At 45.1% G+C, this 12,158-nt stretch overlaps 1 protein-coding gene across 5 annotated transcripts in view; it reads right to left on the reverse strand.

The window, feature by feature from the left end:
• Positions 1–12,158, reverse strand: part of LOC311440207 (tolloid-like protein 2) — an 82,968-nt gene that overhangs the window by 34,322 nt on the left and 36,488 nt on the right. For 3 of the 5 annotated variants that reach the window (XM_084526797.1, XM_084526795.1, XM_084526798.1), the window contains 2 exons: positions 2,978–3,052; positions 415–585 (listed from right to left, as the gene is read on the reverse strand). In XM_084526797.1, the coding sequence (XP_084382923.1) occupies positions 415–585; positions 2,978–3,052 (246 nt within the window). The remainder of the gene's footprint in view (positions 1–414; positions 586–2,977; positions 3,053–12,158) is intronic. The other 2 variants (XM_084526799.1, XM_084526796.1) reach the window with 1 other exon arrangement.

A 12,158-nucleotide genomic window follows, 5' to 3' on the forward strand; every position in this document is an offset into this window, starting at 1 on the left:
ACTTGTTAAGGAGGTCTTGAGGATCACCCCTAACTGGCAGGAGGAGCAGGATTGGGGAGGTAACCCCACACTGTACAAAACTGCCCTGCTCTTCCAGCTGCAGAGAGGGTCCCTTTCTGGAAACACAGGGTGTAACTGTAGTTCACAGGTGCTGGTCACTGAAGCAATCAAGAAAAGCAACCAAGTCACCCAATTATTTCTTGGACTCCAAGAGGAGAACCATCTCTCCGCACACTTCCATCTCAGGCTTCCACAGCGCACAGTTCCTTGTGCAATCACACACTCACCACCCTACCTCAGGAAAAATGTTCCCCAAAATCCAAGCCATTGGTGGGAAAACTGCTCCCGAGATCTCTCACACATTTTGTGACACTCACCCCTGAGCAAACAAGGAGCAACATTTTCACTACTGACCTGTGAAATTTCCTCCGATCACATAGGGGATGACTCCCCCTGGCCAGATCCTCTCAGCCCTGGATGTGGTTGCCCTGCGCACTCTGGGAGAGGGTTGTGTATCCATCCCTGACTCATCTTTATATTCCTCCTTCTTCGGTCTCCTCACGAGCGTTGTGTTCTGCCTGCTGTCTGCAAGACAGAATGGCAATACCATTTAAATCCTCTTTAGTTCCATGTGCAGCCCACAGGTAATACCCTGGAGCTTCAGAAAAAGAAAAACAGAAAAGGCAAGATGTTAAACCAAACCAGAAGCCATAGCCAGATTTGCCAGTGATTTATTTGGGACTTGGCAACAGTTAATCTGTGAAAACCTGGCCCTTCTTGTCATGGACTCTCACTATGCACTATGACAAACCTATTCTCCCAGAAAGGTGTAAAGGGACGCCCCTGCTGTCTCAGGCTACCTGCTCTCTCAAATAGCAGCACTCTCTCAATACAGGAAACATATACAGATCGGACAGACGATCACTGCTAGAGGAGGGATGTTTAAGGTGGAAAAGTTGATGCATTCTATACCTAGTACAAATCTCCTTGCTGAACCTCTTTGTTTTAATGAAAAGGAGCAATAATATAAGAAGAAAAACTGAACAGGTATCTCATTTCTTGCTCTGAAGAGGCAACTCTGCTGACAGTGGCTCCTTGGTGCTGGCAGGCCTTTTTGAAGCTCCAAGAGGAGAGATCTAAAATCCAGCTGTGGTCTTGTGATTCGTATGGAAATCATCAAGACTGGCTACAGCTTTGTTTCTCCAGTCAGGGCCATGGGCTGCTGGGTTGTGAAAAAAGCACCAGCCCCGCTGAGCCCTTCCTCCTGCGATTAGAGGGGCTGCTGAGAGTGTCTTCTCCTATTCATCCTGCCAGCAGAAACAGGGGTAAAGCAAACCACTACTGTCAAGGCTGAAGGGACCAAAACAATTGGAAGGAAATTGAGGCAGTGCAGAGGAATGGAAGGAATGAACTTCAAACCCATCCTCCTGTTTCATCAGGCCCTGCCCTTCCGGCTAGAGGGCTTGCTCTCAGCTGTAGGACAAGGCTGGAAATTTGCCTTTTGTTCCATTTAACTCTGGAGCACCTCCCCAGCATGCTGGCTGCACCAGCCACTTCAGAAGCTCTCCCATCCTCAAACCAGCTGCTGGACCCTGCAAGGAAGATGCTCCACTGTTGCAGGGTTCCCACAATTAAATAAAAACTGCCCTTCCCTTGTTTGCATACATCTATCCCACAAAGGTACTGCTGGGGCCTTAGAAGGGCACAGCTGCCCTCTGAAACTCACTCAGGGCTCTCTCAGACTCTTTTGGTTAGCAGAGGCAGCTCAGGTTCATTCTGACAGCAGCACCAGCCAACCTCTAAGGCAAAACAGTGAGGTAGAAGCAACCTGTCAACTGTTCAGGAGATGTGAGCAGCCCTGACATGGGAATATAGTAGCTCATGAACAGGACATGCCCCCCACAGACTGACTTGCTGTGTGGTCTCTCTGCTTCAGTGCCTCTGTCTACCAGGGAGAAACACCAGTCCCTCTTGCACACAGTGGTCACAAACGTCTTGTACAGAGCACAGCAACCCTGTGGGAATACCTGTAATATTGCAGGTTTGGAGCAGTACCCTCCTTACAAGAGTGGGAAAAAAACAACTGCAAAACTTTGCCTAGGTGATCTCCCAGCTTCAGGGGAACAGAAGCTTAAATGAGTTTAGCTGAAACATCCCAACAGCAAGAAGCAGCCAGCTAGCATTACACACTCTGCTTTGGAGACAAATTGTTTTGCTGTCCAGTAACACTTGTGGCTACCTATATGCATTGGGTATGGCTGGGATGGAGTTATTTTCTTAATAGCAGCCCATACGGTATTGCTATGGATTTGTAGCTATAACAGTGCTGATAACACACCAATGTCCTGGCTATTGCTGAATGGTGCTTGCACTGTGTCAAGGCTTTCTTTTTCTCACTCTGCTGAGCCCTTTCCACCCAAGTGAGCAGGCATGGCGTAGGATGCAGCTGGGACAGCTGACTCAAATTAGTCTAAACGATATTTCATACCATCTGACACCATGCTCAGCAATAAAACTGCAGGGTTTTGTATTCCAAGGTAGCCATTGCTCAGAAACTGGCTGAGCATTACTCTGCTTGTGTTAGGGGGTGAGTGAGTGCTTTTACATCACTTGTTCATTTGTTGTTGTTTTGTGTTCCCCTCCCTGCCCCTTTCCTTCACTTCTTAAACTGTCTTAATCTTAACCAATGAGTTCTCTTGCTTTTGCTCTTCCTGTTCTCTCCCCCATCCAACTGGGGGAGAGGGAATTGGGTGAGCTCAAGTGTGGATGCTTGGGTCAACCCACCACACCATGAAAGGCAAACCCACCCTTGCAGAGAGTCCACCAACGCCAACAAATGCACCAATACAGATGCCTAGGAAGGGCTGGTCTCCCAGGCATGGAGTCACAGGCCTATACACAGGACAAAGCTTTGTTTTACAGAGGATAAAATAGTAAACAAAAGATACCCAAAGGTCTGGGTGGGGTACCACATTACCCTTTTTAACTGCTTTCTTACTGTCAGTTGAAGTGGCATTCTCGCTTGGCGCAACAGACTGTTCTCCAAGGCCTCCTGCAAAAGAAAAAGAGCAGAGACATCTGGTGAGTACACTGTCAGAACTCTGACACAGGAAGAACAACTGCTGTCAGTGAGGCCATTTGTGTGTCTGCTGGCCACAGAAACTGGCTGCTTTACCTGTACAGGGAGCAGGAATTAAAAACCTGATAACACTGGGCTCTTTTCCTGGATATCTTCCTAGACTACAATGGTACCTTTCAACTCATAATCACCCTGTACCTCAGTTTCCCCATATACTGAAAACGCAAAAAGTCTCTTCTAGGGAAGCCTTTCCATTCTGCACATTCCAACTTAGGAACACCACAGACACCAAAGAGCAGCTATACACAGCACAGAAGGCTGGGCAACAAGACACTGAAGACACAGAAACGACATGGAAAATCAACCCAGCATCTCTTCGGCAGGAAAGCTCTCCATGTTACTGTAGTAGGAAGAAAAATTCAAAAATCATGCCTAGGGTCAAAGAGCACTACACGAGACAACGAGATGTATAACACAAATAAAATGTGCTTTGGGACTACATCCACTGCCTTAAGCAGTGCCTCTAACACCATCCTTGTTGTCACCCTCCCTCATTTCCCACCCTAGTATCATGGGTCCCTTGTGAGAAGAAGGGACTGGGCTGATCTCTGCAGAAGTATCAGCAATAGCAAGCTTCTATAGTCTTGGTGGCAAGGTGAAGTACGAAGAACATGATCAACCATCAGATGCAGCAAGTGGGATACTGTTACTCATGCAGCACTGCTGCACCCAGTATAGATGCTTCAAGAGAGATGTCCCACTTTCAAGAGAGCTGGAAACGTTCCATTGCATGAAACAGTCTAGCTTTGCCAGCTGGAAGATACTCTGCTCTGGAGCTGGCTTCTTGCAAAACCTCCTCCAGCCCCTCCAAGTAGGCAAGAACATGGGGAAAGGTACATCTCTGACACCTGGGAGGAAGGCATCAAATTCTATCCCCCCAATATTATGTTACAAGAACTAATTAGCATACCAGGAAAGGCATGATTGGAAGAGAGCAATAAAATGAACCAGAGGAAAATAAAATACCCAGACTCTCAGCTGACTATAGGTTAAGGCTTCCTGGTCCAAGAGACACACTAAATCAGGGAATTGTCTCCCAAAGGAAGTGCCATAATTTAACAGAGCTTGACTGGACAAAAGCCACTAGATGTGTGAACAGGAACAAGCCTGATTCAACAAGATGGATTGCTCTGAACTCTATCACTCTTTTCCAGCCCCAATGCCCCATCCTAAGATTTCCCTTTGTTTTCTTTCATACCCAGTCCTTGTCACTTCCTTAAGCCCAAGCTCAACAAAAGTTCCTCTTCTTAGTTAAATTTTACATCCCCAGGACTTTTCACCCTCCCAAAGTACGCTATTCTTCACACAACATCCCATTGCATTTAAAGGAAACCTCAACCAGCCATTCACCACCAGAATTATTAACGTATGTGGGTTTTGCTGAAGCAAAGGATAATTTCGTATTTCTAAACAAATGCAGCTTGCAGTCACAAACAGATTGCTTCTTAATTGAAATTGGGAGGTGAATTATATGGTGAATTAGGAAAAAAGAACAACTCTGCATTGAGTGAATTGTTCCCCTAAAAGGGAACTGCATGGGATTGAATTGCAAATGATGGCACCAAACCCTGCAGCCGGGCCCCTTCTCCTGCACCCAGGCTGCTGACCTCTGCCGTGCAGCAGTGTCATTTGCACAGACTGCTTTTCCAAGCTGTGAACACATTCTTTCCCAGAGATCAGTGCAAGCCTTGGTTTCTTATGCAAAGGAGATGTTTGAATAAATGAGTGTGACTAATGAAATCTAAAACATCTTTGCATATTTTGTCTCATTGTAGCCCATGAAACGGGAAAGTGCTACACAAAAGCCAGATATGGGTGCGCAGATACACCAGATATTTTCAAACGTTACTAATCGCACTAGGACAGCCAGGGAGCACCCACACCCTTCTCTCCCCCAGGGGTATTCTGAAATCATATTTGAGAATTTTGGAAGACACTCTTCTGATTCTGATTGGGCTTTTAAACATCTCTTATCCTTATGATACCTAATCACATCCATAACGACTTGAGAGACATTTAATCCTCTCTCCTTATTCTTCCCAAGAGAAGGATAGTGCATGATAGTGGCAGGACAAAGATAAGTCCCTGGCATGTTATCAGTAAAGTCAAGAAATGCACCTTGTGTCCGGAAGCAACTGCACATAGACTGCAGGCAATGTGTGGGTCCTGTTGCTCCCTCAACAAGTCCCTGAAGTTGCACCTTTCTGTCAGACTATTCTGTCACATCAGAGAGCAGAGTGGATTCCAGTCATCACTGCTCCAGAGCATGAAATGCCCATGTATGCATTTAAGCCTATTATCACTAGAAACATTGAAAGGGAGAATGCAAATTTTCAGTTTGATGCAATGCCCTGTATAGTAATAAAAAGACAGACCTGATCTACTACTTACAGTAACCTTTAGTAACATAAGCAAAAGAGGGCTGACTTTCTTGTTTTTTAATGTATATCCAGCAGTTATCAAGTCCTCTAAAATCACTTTCATCCTCAGTACTTCTTATCTGTTGCTGTGCCAGACCAGCCATCACACTGGTTTGATGGCTATAGATGGCTGGTATAGATCACAAATCTATAGATTTTGTTTGATCATGCCTCTGTGTACGGAGCTGTACTAAATCCTCAACGTTCCTTTAGCTCCCACACTCCTATGATTCTCTCCTTCCTAATGATTTGTAGGAATTAACAACCCCAGCTGAGCATTGCTGGACTCCCTTGCTCAATAACTTAGCTCCTGTGCACAGCCTGACAAAGACACAAAAGATTCTCCTCCCAGGCTGGAATATTTCACCTTCAGCCTAGAGTGCACTTGCACGACAATTCATTTTTCTATTCCCCACAGACCAGCACTGCCAAGGGAGCTTGCTTCCAGTAGCTTAAATGCACTGTAAGTCTGAGTTAAATCCACCACGCTTACAATCATGGCTGAAGAACAGGTGCCTAAATTGTTTGCAAAAACTACAGAGGCAGCTTGAGGTGATATGCAAGGGTCCAGTGAAGCAGAAAGCAGCAGGCTGTGGCATTGTCGGAAAGAAAGCAGTTTCTCCCCCTCTTCCAGAAGAGAAAAATGAAAACCCAATTTTGTTTAAAGGAGTCCAAGTTGCTCGGCTGGGACCAAAATAAAAGGCAGCAGATTAAGAGAAAGTGAGCACAAAGTATGCCAAGAGTTGGATAAAACTGTACTATTTGCAGTTTCCTTCTGCCACTAGCACAGGCAAAAAGACATGTAATCCAAACAAAGAGCAGAAACAGACTCCATACAGTATCCATAGTGCCCACAGGAGAGGTTGGGACAAGGAGGACACCTTACTAATTTGTTTGAACTGTAAATTTGTCTTCTACCAGATGCAAGTTAGGCTTGAGAATATATTTATTGTTGCATGCATTCTGTTTTTTTGTTTGTTTGTTGTAAAATGCAAGTAGACTGAACTACAGAAGACAGGGTGATGAGATCCCTTGCAAAATAAAAATTCCATGCTTCCTTCCACTTGATCAAAAAGCATGAAGGCCTTGTTGTTTAACAAAGGAGAGGAAAGCCAGGCGAAGCAGCTAAGCAGTCTGCTAATTAGGACACAAGCTGTGGGCCCGAAAATACACACCACTGTACTATTGAGGGTGCACACTGTATAATACCCCCATAACACTGCAAAACTGCTTGAGAGGCTGCTGTAACAACACCTGTATTCAAGTTTTTATCTGAAAAGTTTTATCTGAAAACTAGTTCAGAGTCAGTTGAGTTACCCACTAAGCAAAATTACTAGAACCTTAATTTTCAGACTACGCCTATCTAGAATTTTAGTTTAAAACCCAATGATAGTCAAGAAGAATAGTAGGTGTCTGAAAACTTGCAGATTGAGAACACAAAATGTTCCTACATGGGCAGCTGGATGAGATGAAGCTCCAACATCTCCCTTTTTTCCAAGATGAAAGAACAGATAATGTCCAGATCAAGCCCTCTCACCTTCAATGCAGTTCCACGCCAGGATATTTTTTTTTCTCCAGACCCATGAAGATCCTCTCAACCATGTTCACTGGATATCCTCTTCTTTTCCTGGCTGCTTTTCATACAGGGGAAGGGCTACATAGCTGAACTTGGGCAGTAGCTTCAACCATTACGTTTGTCACCTCCATCAAGGACAAAGGACTCTCCAGTGAGCCCTGGTGACTTTGCCAGTTTCTCCTGCTTTTCTAATTCAGCAAAGAACTTGACTGCACAGATAATTATCTGGTTTCACATGAACTGAACCTCAGCAAGACTTTTTAATATGTCTTATGGTGGAGGAAAAGCCATTTCAGAGCTCAGGCAAAATCAAGGAAAAATGCATCATAAATGCAAAAAAAAAGATTTACAATTTAATCTCCCCTCCTCATGCCTTAAAATTCTTCACTTTAATAGTTTTATTCAACACGTGTGTTAGTCACACACCATAGCTTAGAGTTTGGATTTCAAACAGAGGCTACAATGAAGAATCAAAATATAAAACGAGAAGTATAGGTAACATTAAGCACCCATCTCTTTTCAGAGTTTTAGTTCTGGTAAACTCTGTCATATTATGACCATCAGGGAAGCTTCTGAAAGCATAGGGTAAGACAAATGATGTTACATGCTGCTTTTTAATTTCCTCATTAACCAGTGGTCAACAACTTTTTAGGGCACACAAAAACCTTTATTGCAATGGATTTTCTAACCACAGAGAAAGTGATGATTTTATTAAAACAAGCTCTGTTGGGAAAATGCATTCAGAATGCAGAACAGATGTTTCCCAGAACTGGTAGAGTCTATAGAAAAACCTTTTCATAAACCCCAGGGCCCTGGAGATCTAAGCAAATAATTTGAGATAGATCCTTTACCATTTCCTGTCAGTGGAATAGCTGACGTTCCCTCAATTTACTTAAGGAAAAATAAAGTAAAAAGGAAAAGATTTCCGAACTCCAAATTCCCTTCACGAATCTGTTTTTCTTATTCAGAGTAAGCTGACTAGCTGCAGTAACTCAGGAGAGTCCCAGGGTTCAGAGGTTTGACAAGCAGATGTGTCATGTCCACGTCAGCTCTGCAAATGCTCGTGCAGGAACAAGACACCAGCCTCCCAGAGAAGTTCACAAGAAGGGAAAGGTGATCACAGCTAAGCAAATGCAGCACTGCCGAAAACATGAGCTGTAAAGCACTTAATGTGTCCTTCTGCTGGCCATCCTCTGCAGGCAGAGCAGAAGCATCGGCAGCATCACCCCCCAACACCCCGTGTTTTCCCTGGGCACTTCTGGGTTTTCTGGAAGTGGCTGCATCACTTTTACACTGTGACACATCTTCTGTTTTTAAAGAAGGTGTTGCAAGGAGTGGAAGAACCTGAACTGACCTCTTCACCAGTCCTTCAACCAAGAGTCAATGCTGAAAGGAGCAATACTCTCTGGAGACTGGGAAGGATTGAGAAGAATGGAAGAGGGCCTTTTCCTGTAGGCTATTACCAACCACCTCTTTCCCTTGGGGTGAAAAAGGGACAGACAAATGGGAGAGAAAAGAAAGCAAGCAACCTACAGCCTGTTTCTTCCAGTGAGAGTCCTGCAAGGTTTTTTAACTCAAAAAACGCAGCCAAGTGAAAATGAAAGGCTAAAGTGACTACACAACTACTTCCACCACATTCATGTCTCTGCTGCACAACCAGGTTTGCAAACCCAGCGTGCAATCACTCCCCTCCAACACATCAAAGCAGCAATATGTAGCACCAACTATGCTCTGTTGCATTAGATTTCCTGTGAATCCAAACGATCAAGTTCTGTTTCTAACAGGTGCCTGCTTCTCCATGACAACCTTCTTGATTCACAATAATCCTCCTCTTACCTGTCTCTCCTTTGAAAGTACAGGAAAACAGAAGTGAACCCCCAGGTGTTAAGGAAATGGTAAGAGCTGGCTGGGGTTCATCCAATGCTGTTCTGGTGGGCAGTACAAAACCTCCTGGCCCCCTCCTGTTAACATCCCTTTCCCTCTGACCTGCACAATCTAATTGCTTCAGCCTTTCTGTGCTCTCTTGCAGCATCCCCCTGCTCCATTCCAGCTGTGGACTCCCAGGCACAGCCAGCCAGCTCTCCTCCCACTGAGCCCTTCTAATCCTTTTGTTTTCCCCTTACCTTGTTTATACTGGATAACAATTAACTCTAAATGAAAACATTACACTGGAAGCTGAATTTTGTTTAAAAGCAATTAAAACTCCTTCCACGGAGAACGTGTGGTGCAAGCATGGGGTACTTTCTTCCAGACTGCCTTCTGCCTGGATATTCAAACGCCCCTAATCCTGTAGATTCCTGGAGAGTTTTTGATGCCTTCTGCTCCCTCATGGGGTCTGTGCCATAGCTAACAGACGGATGAGGACCCTAAGCAGATACAGCAGTAGAGACACTCCATTTGCTTGGTTACCTACCAGCTCAAGCAGAGCTCATTTAAAGGACACCCCTGACTGGGTGGGAAACTGAGGAATGAGCCAGCACAGAGGCCATAGGGCAAGTGGGGCCTGGCTCGGGGCTCAAAAGACTTTGGGAGTTTTAGGTTGGATGTTAAGAAGAACTTCTTTACCGAAAGGGTTGTTAGACACTGGAACGGGCTGCCCAGGGAAGTGGTGGAGTCACCATCCCTGGAAGTCTTTAAAAGACGTTTAGATGTAGGGCTTAGGGGTATGGTTTAGTGGAGGACTGTTAGTGTTAGGTCAGAGGTTGGACTCGATGATCTTGAGGTCTCTTCCAACCTAGAAATTCTGTGATTCTGTGGGAGCACAGATGTGGCTGCCGTTGGGTAGCCTCAGGTCAATTCCAGCCCCACACCCAGCAGACCCCTGCCTCCACCCCAGCCGTGAGCCGCAGCACCAGGAGCTGCTCAGCCAGGGCACCAGCCTCCCCAGTGGGCACCCAGGGAAGCTCTGCAGGCCAGGGGGAGCGAGACCATGACAGGCAGCAAGCAGAGCAGGAGCTACACCTGAGCCAGCAACTCCAGGTGGCATGCAGATAAAGGAGCCCAAAGAAGGCCTGAACCTGAGAACGAGCTTCTCTGAGCATGGGGCTAACCATTCAGGCATGGATTTCTGTTGCTGCTTGCTGCTGTTGCAAGGCCAGGAGCTGGTACCTCAGCAGGTCACAGACCAAAAGCAGCACTGCCTCAGGAGCACAAGACCTACATTTTCACAGTGGACCTATGCACGATGCCACTCCGCTCCAGGTGCCATCTCTCAGCTCCTTGGTGAAACAGATGTCTGAACCGTTTGCAGTCATTAAAAAAAACAGCGGGGGACTTGGGGTGTAAGTGGCAAGGTGAACTTTCTTCACCACAGCACACTGCCGCACTGAGAGCTGCTGGCAGAGAAGTTACCCAACCTGGCCCAGGGACAGCTGCACTTCAGTGGAAGAATCAAATTGGTAGAAAAGCAACTCTCAAACCTCTGCATCTCTGCCACAAACCGACTCGAGGATTCAACAACTCCATCAGTTTCAAGAACAGCAGTGAATCCTCCCAACAGACACAGCTTTCTAAATCTCACACTATCTTCTCTGCAGAACAGCTCTAGGAAGTGAAACAGCAGGATAAGCTGAATATTTCCTTTTGCCTGTGATCTTTGCCCCAGAGAAACTTGTTACCCATTCCCCAGGGCTGTTCAAGTCACCATCTGGCCTCAGAACTGCAGCGGCAAACACAGCACAGCATTTCAGCCTAAAACTAATTTGCTTTCTTTCCCCACTTGACAGCTGAATAAATACTTTGTCCTTGCCATTTGAAAAGGGGAGCTGCAGTGAAGGTTTTTTTTTGTTTTTTTTTTTTTTTTTTTTTTTTTTTTTAATCCACTGTAGCTACAAACGCCAGCCTTCTTTCCAAATTAGGCCTGAACAACCAGCTTGAGGCAAACACATTTATTCCACAAACCTAACTCCTTTCTGTTCACAATCGACCATGAGCAGTTTACAACTTTTTCTAATTTATTTGTTATTTGCTATTATTCATCAAGTCATTTTGGCTGCTGATTGTTTCTCGGATTTGCCAGCTATTTCACTGAATGGGGTAAGCAACTTTTATTTTGTGGGCACAGCAACATCCCTGCTTTAAAGGAAAGAGCCTGAAGTTCAGAGCATCCAAGCTAGCCTCCCAGAGTTACCATCCTGCAATGGCTCCTCTCATAGCTTCTTAGATCTTAGTCTTTCACTGACCATTCCTATCTCCAAATTCAATTGCTAAGCCACTCATAGAAATGACAAAGAAGCATACACAGTTGAGGCAAATTCAATTTTTAATTTGAGCAAGTATTCAAGGAAATTAGGCACTTGCCCAGCTCTGAAACAAATGCACGAGTTAGGCAATTCCACAGTTATTGGCTAAGCGCTGTCGAATTTTACAATTAGGGTAATGGATTTAACTTCCAATGTAATTTCCATATGGATAAACCAATCTCCTCAAGTACATTTGCCCATGTGTTCCCAGCATCACAGTTAATTAATATAAATCTATTTAATAACCTCCACTTAAACACAAAAGACTATTCAGACTCTTCTGGCACCAGTAAAAGGAACAGTCTCCCAGTGTGTTACACCAGCTGTAGACAAGACCTAAAGAAAATTTAATTAAGAGCGATCAAAAGCAAGACAGTTGCAAACAGCAATCAGATGTTATAAATGCTCTACATGGTGACTACCCCGGCTCCTTAAAAGAGTAATAATGCCATCTTGCACCAACTTTCAGGTACCTGAGACCTCGCCAAAACAGAACCTGGGGGACGGACAAAGCTGTGGGGCTGGGAGCCAAAGACAGGCAAAGCCAAGCAGGTAGCAACAGGGATTCGGCACTGCCTGTGCAGTGAGAGTGTGTAACAGCTATTGCTCTGATCTCCAGCTATGCCCAAATCGGGTGATGGCACCACAATGAACAAGAAGAAGCTATAGAAACAGGCTGCTTGGAAGCAGCTTGGACTACAGCATCAATGTATACAGTTTTTGCAGTTGTCTTTGTGTGCTTAAAGTAAGTTAACTGCTCACTAACAAAATCTAAGCTGATT

The sequence above is a fragment of the Aythya ferina genome (genome assembly GCF_964211825.1).
Source record: "Aythya ferina genome assembly, chromosome: 7".
NCBI classification, from domain to species: domain Eukaryota; kingdom Metazoa; phylum Chordata; class Aves; order Anseriformes; family Anatidae; genus Aythya; species Aythya ferina.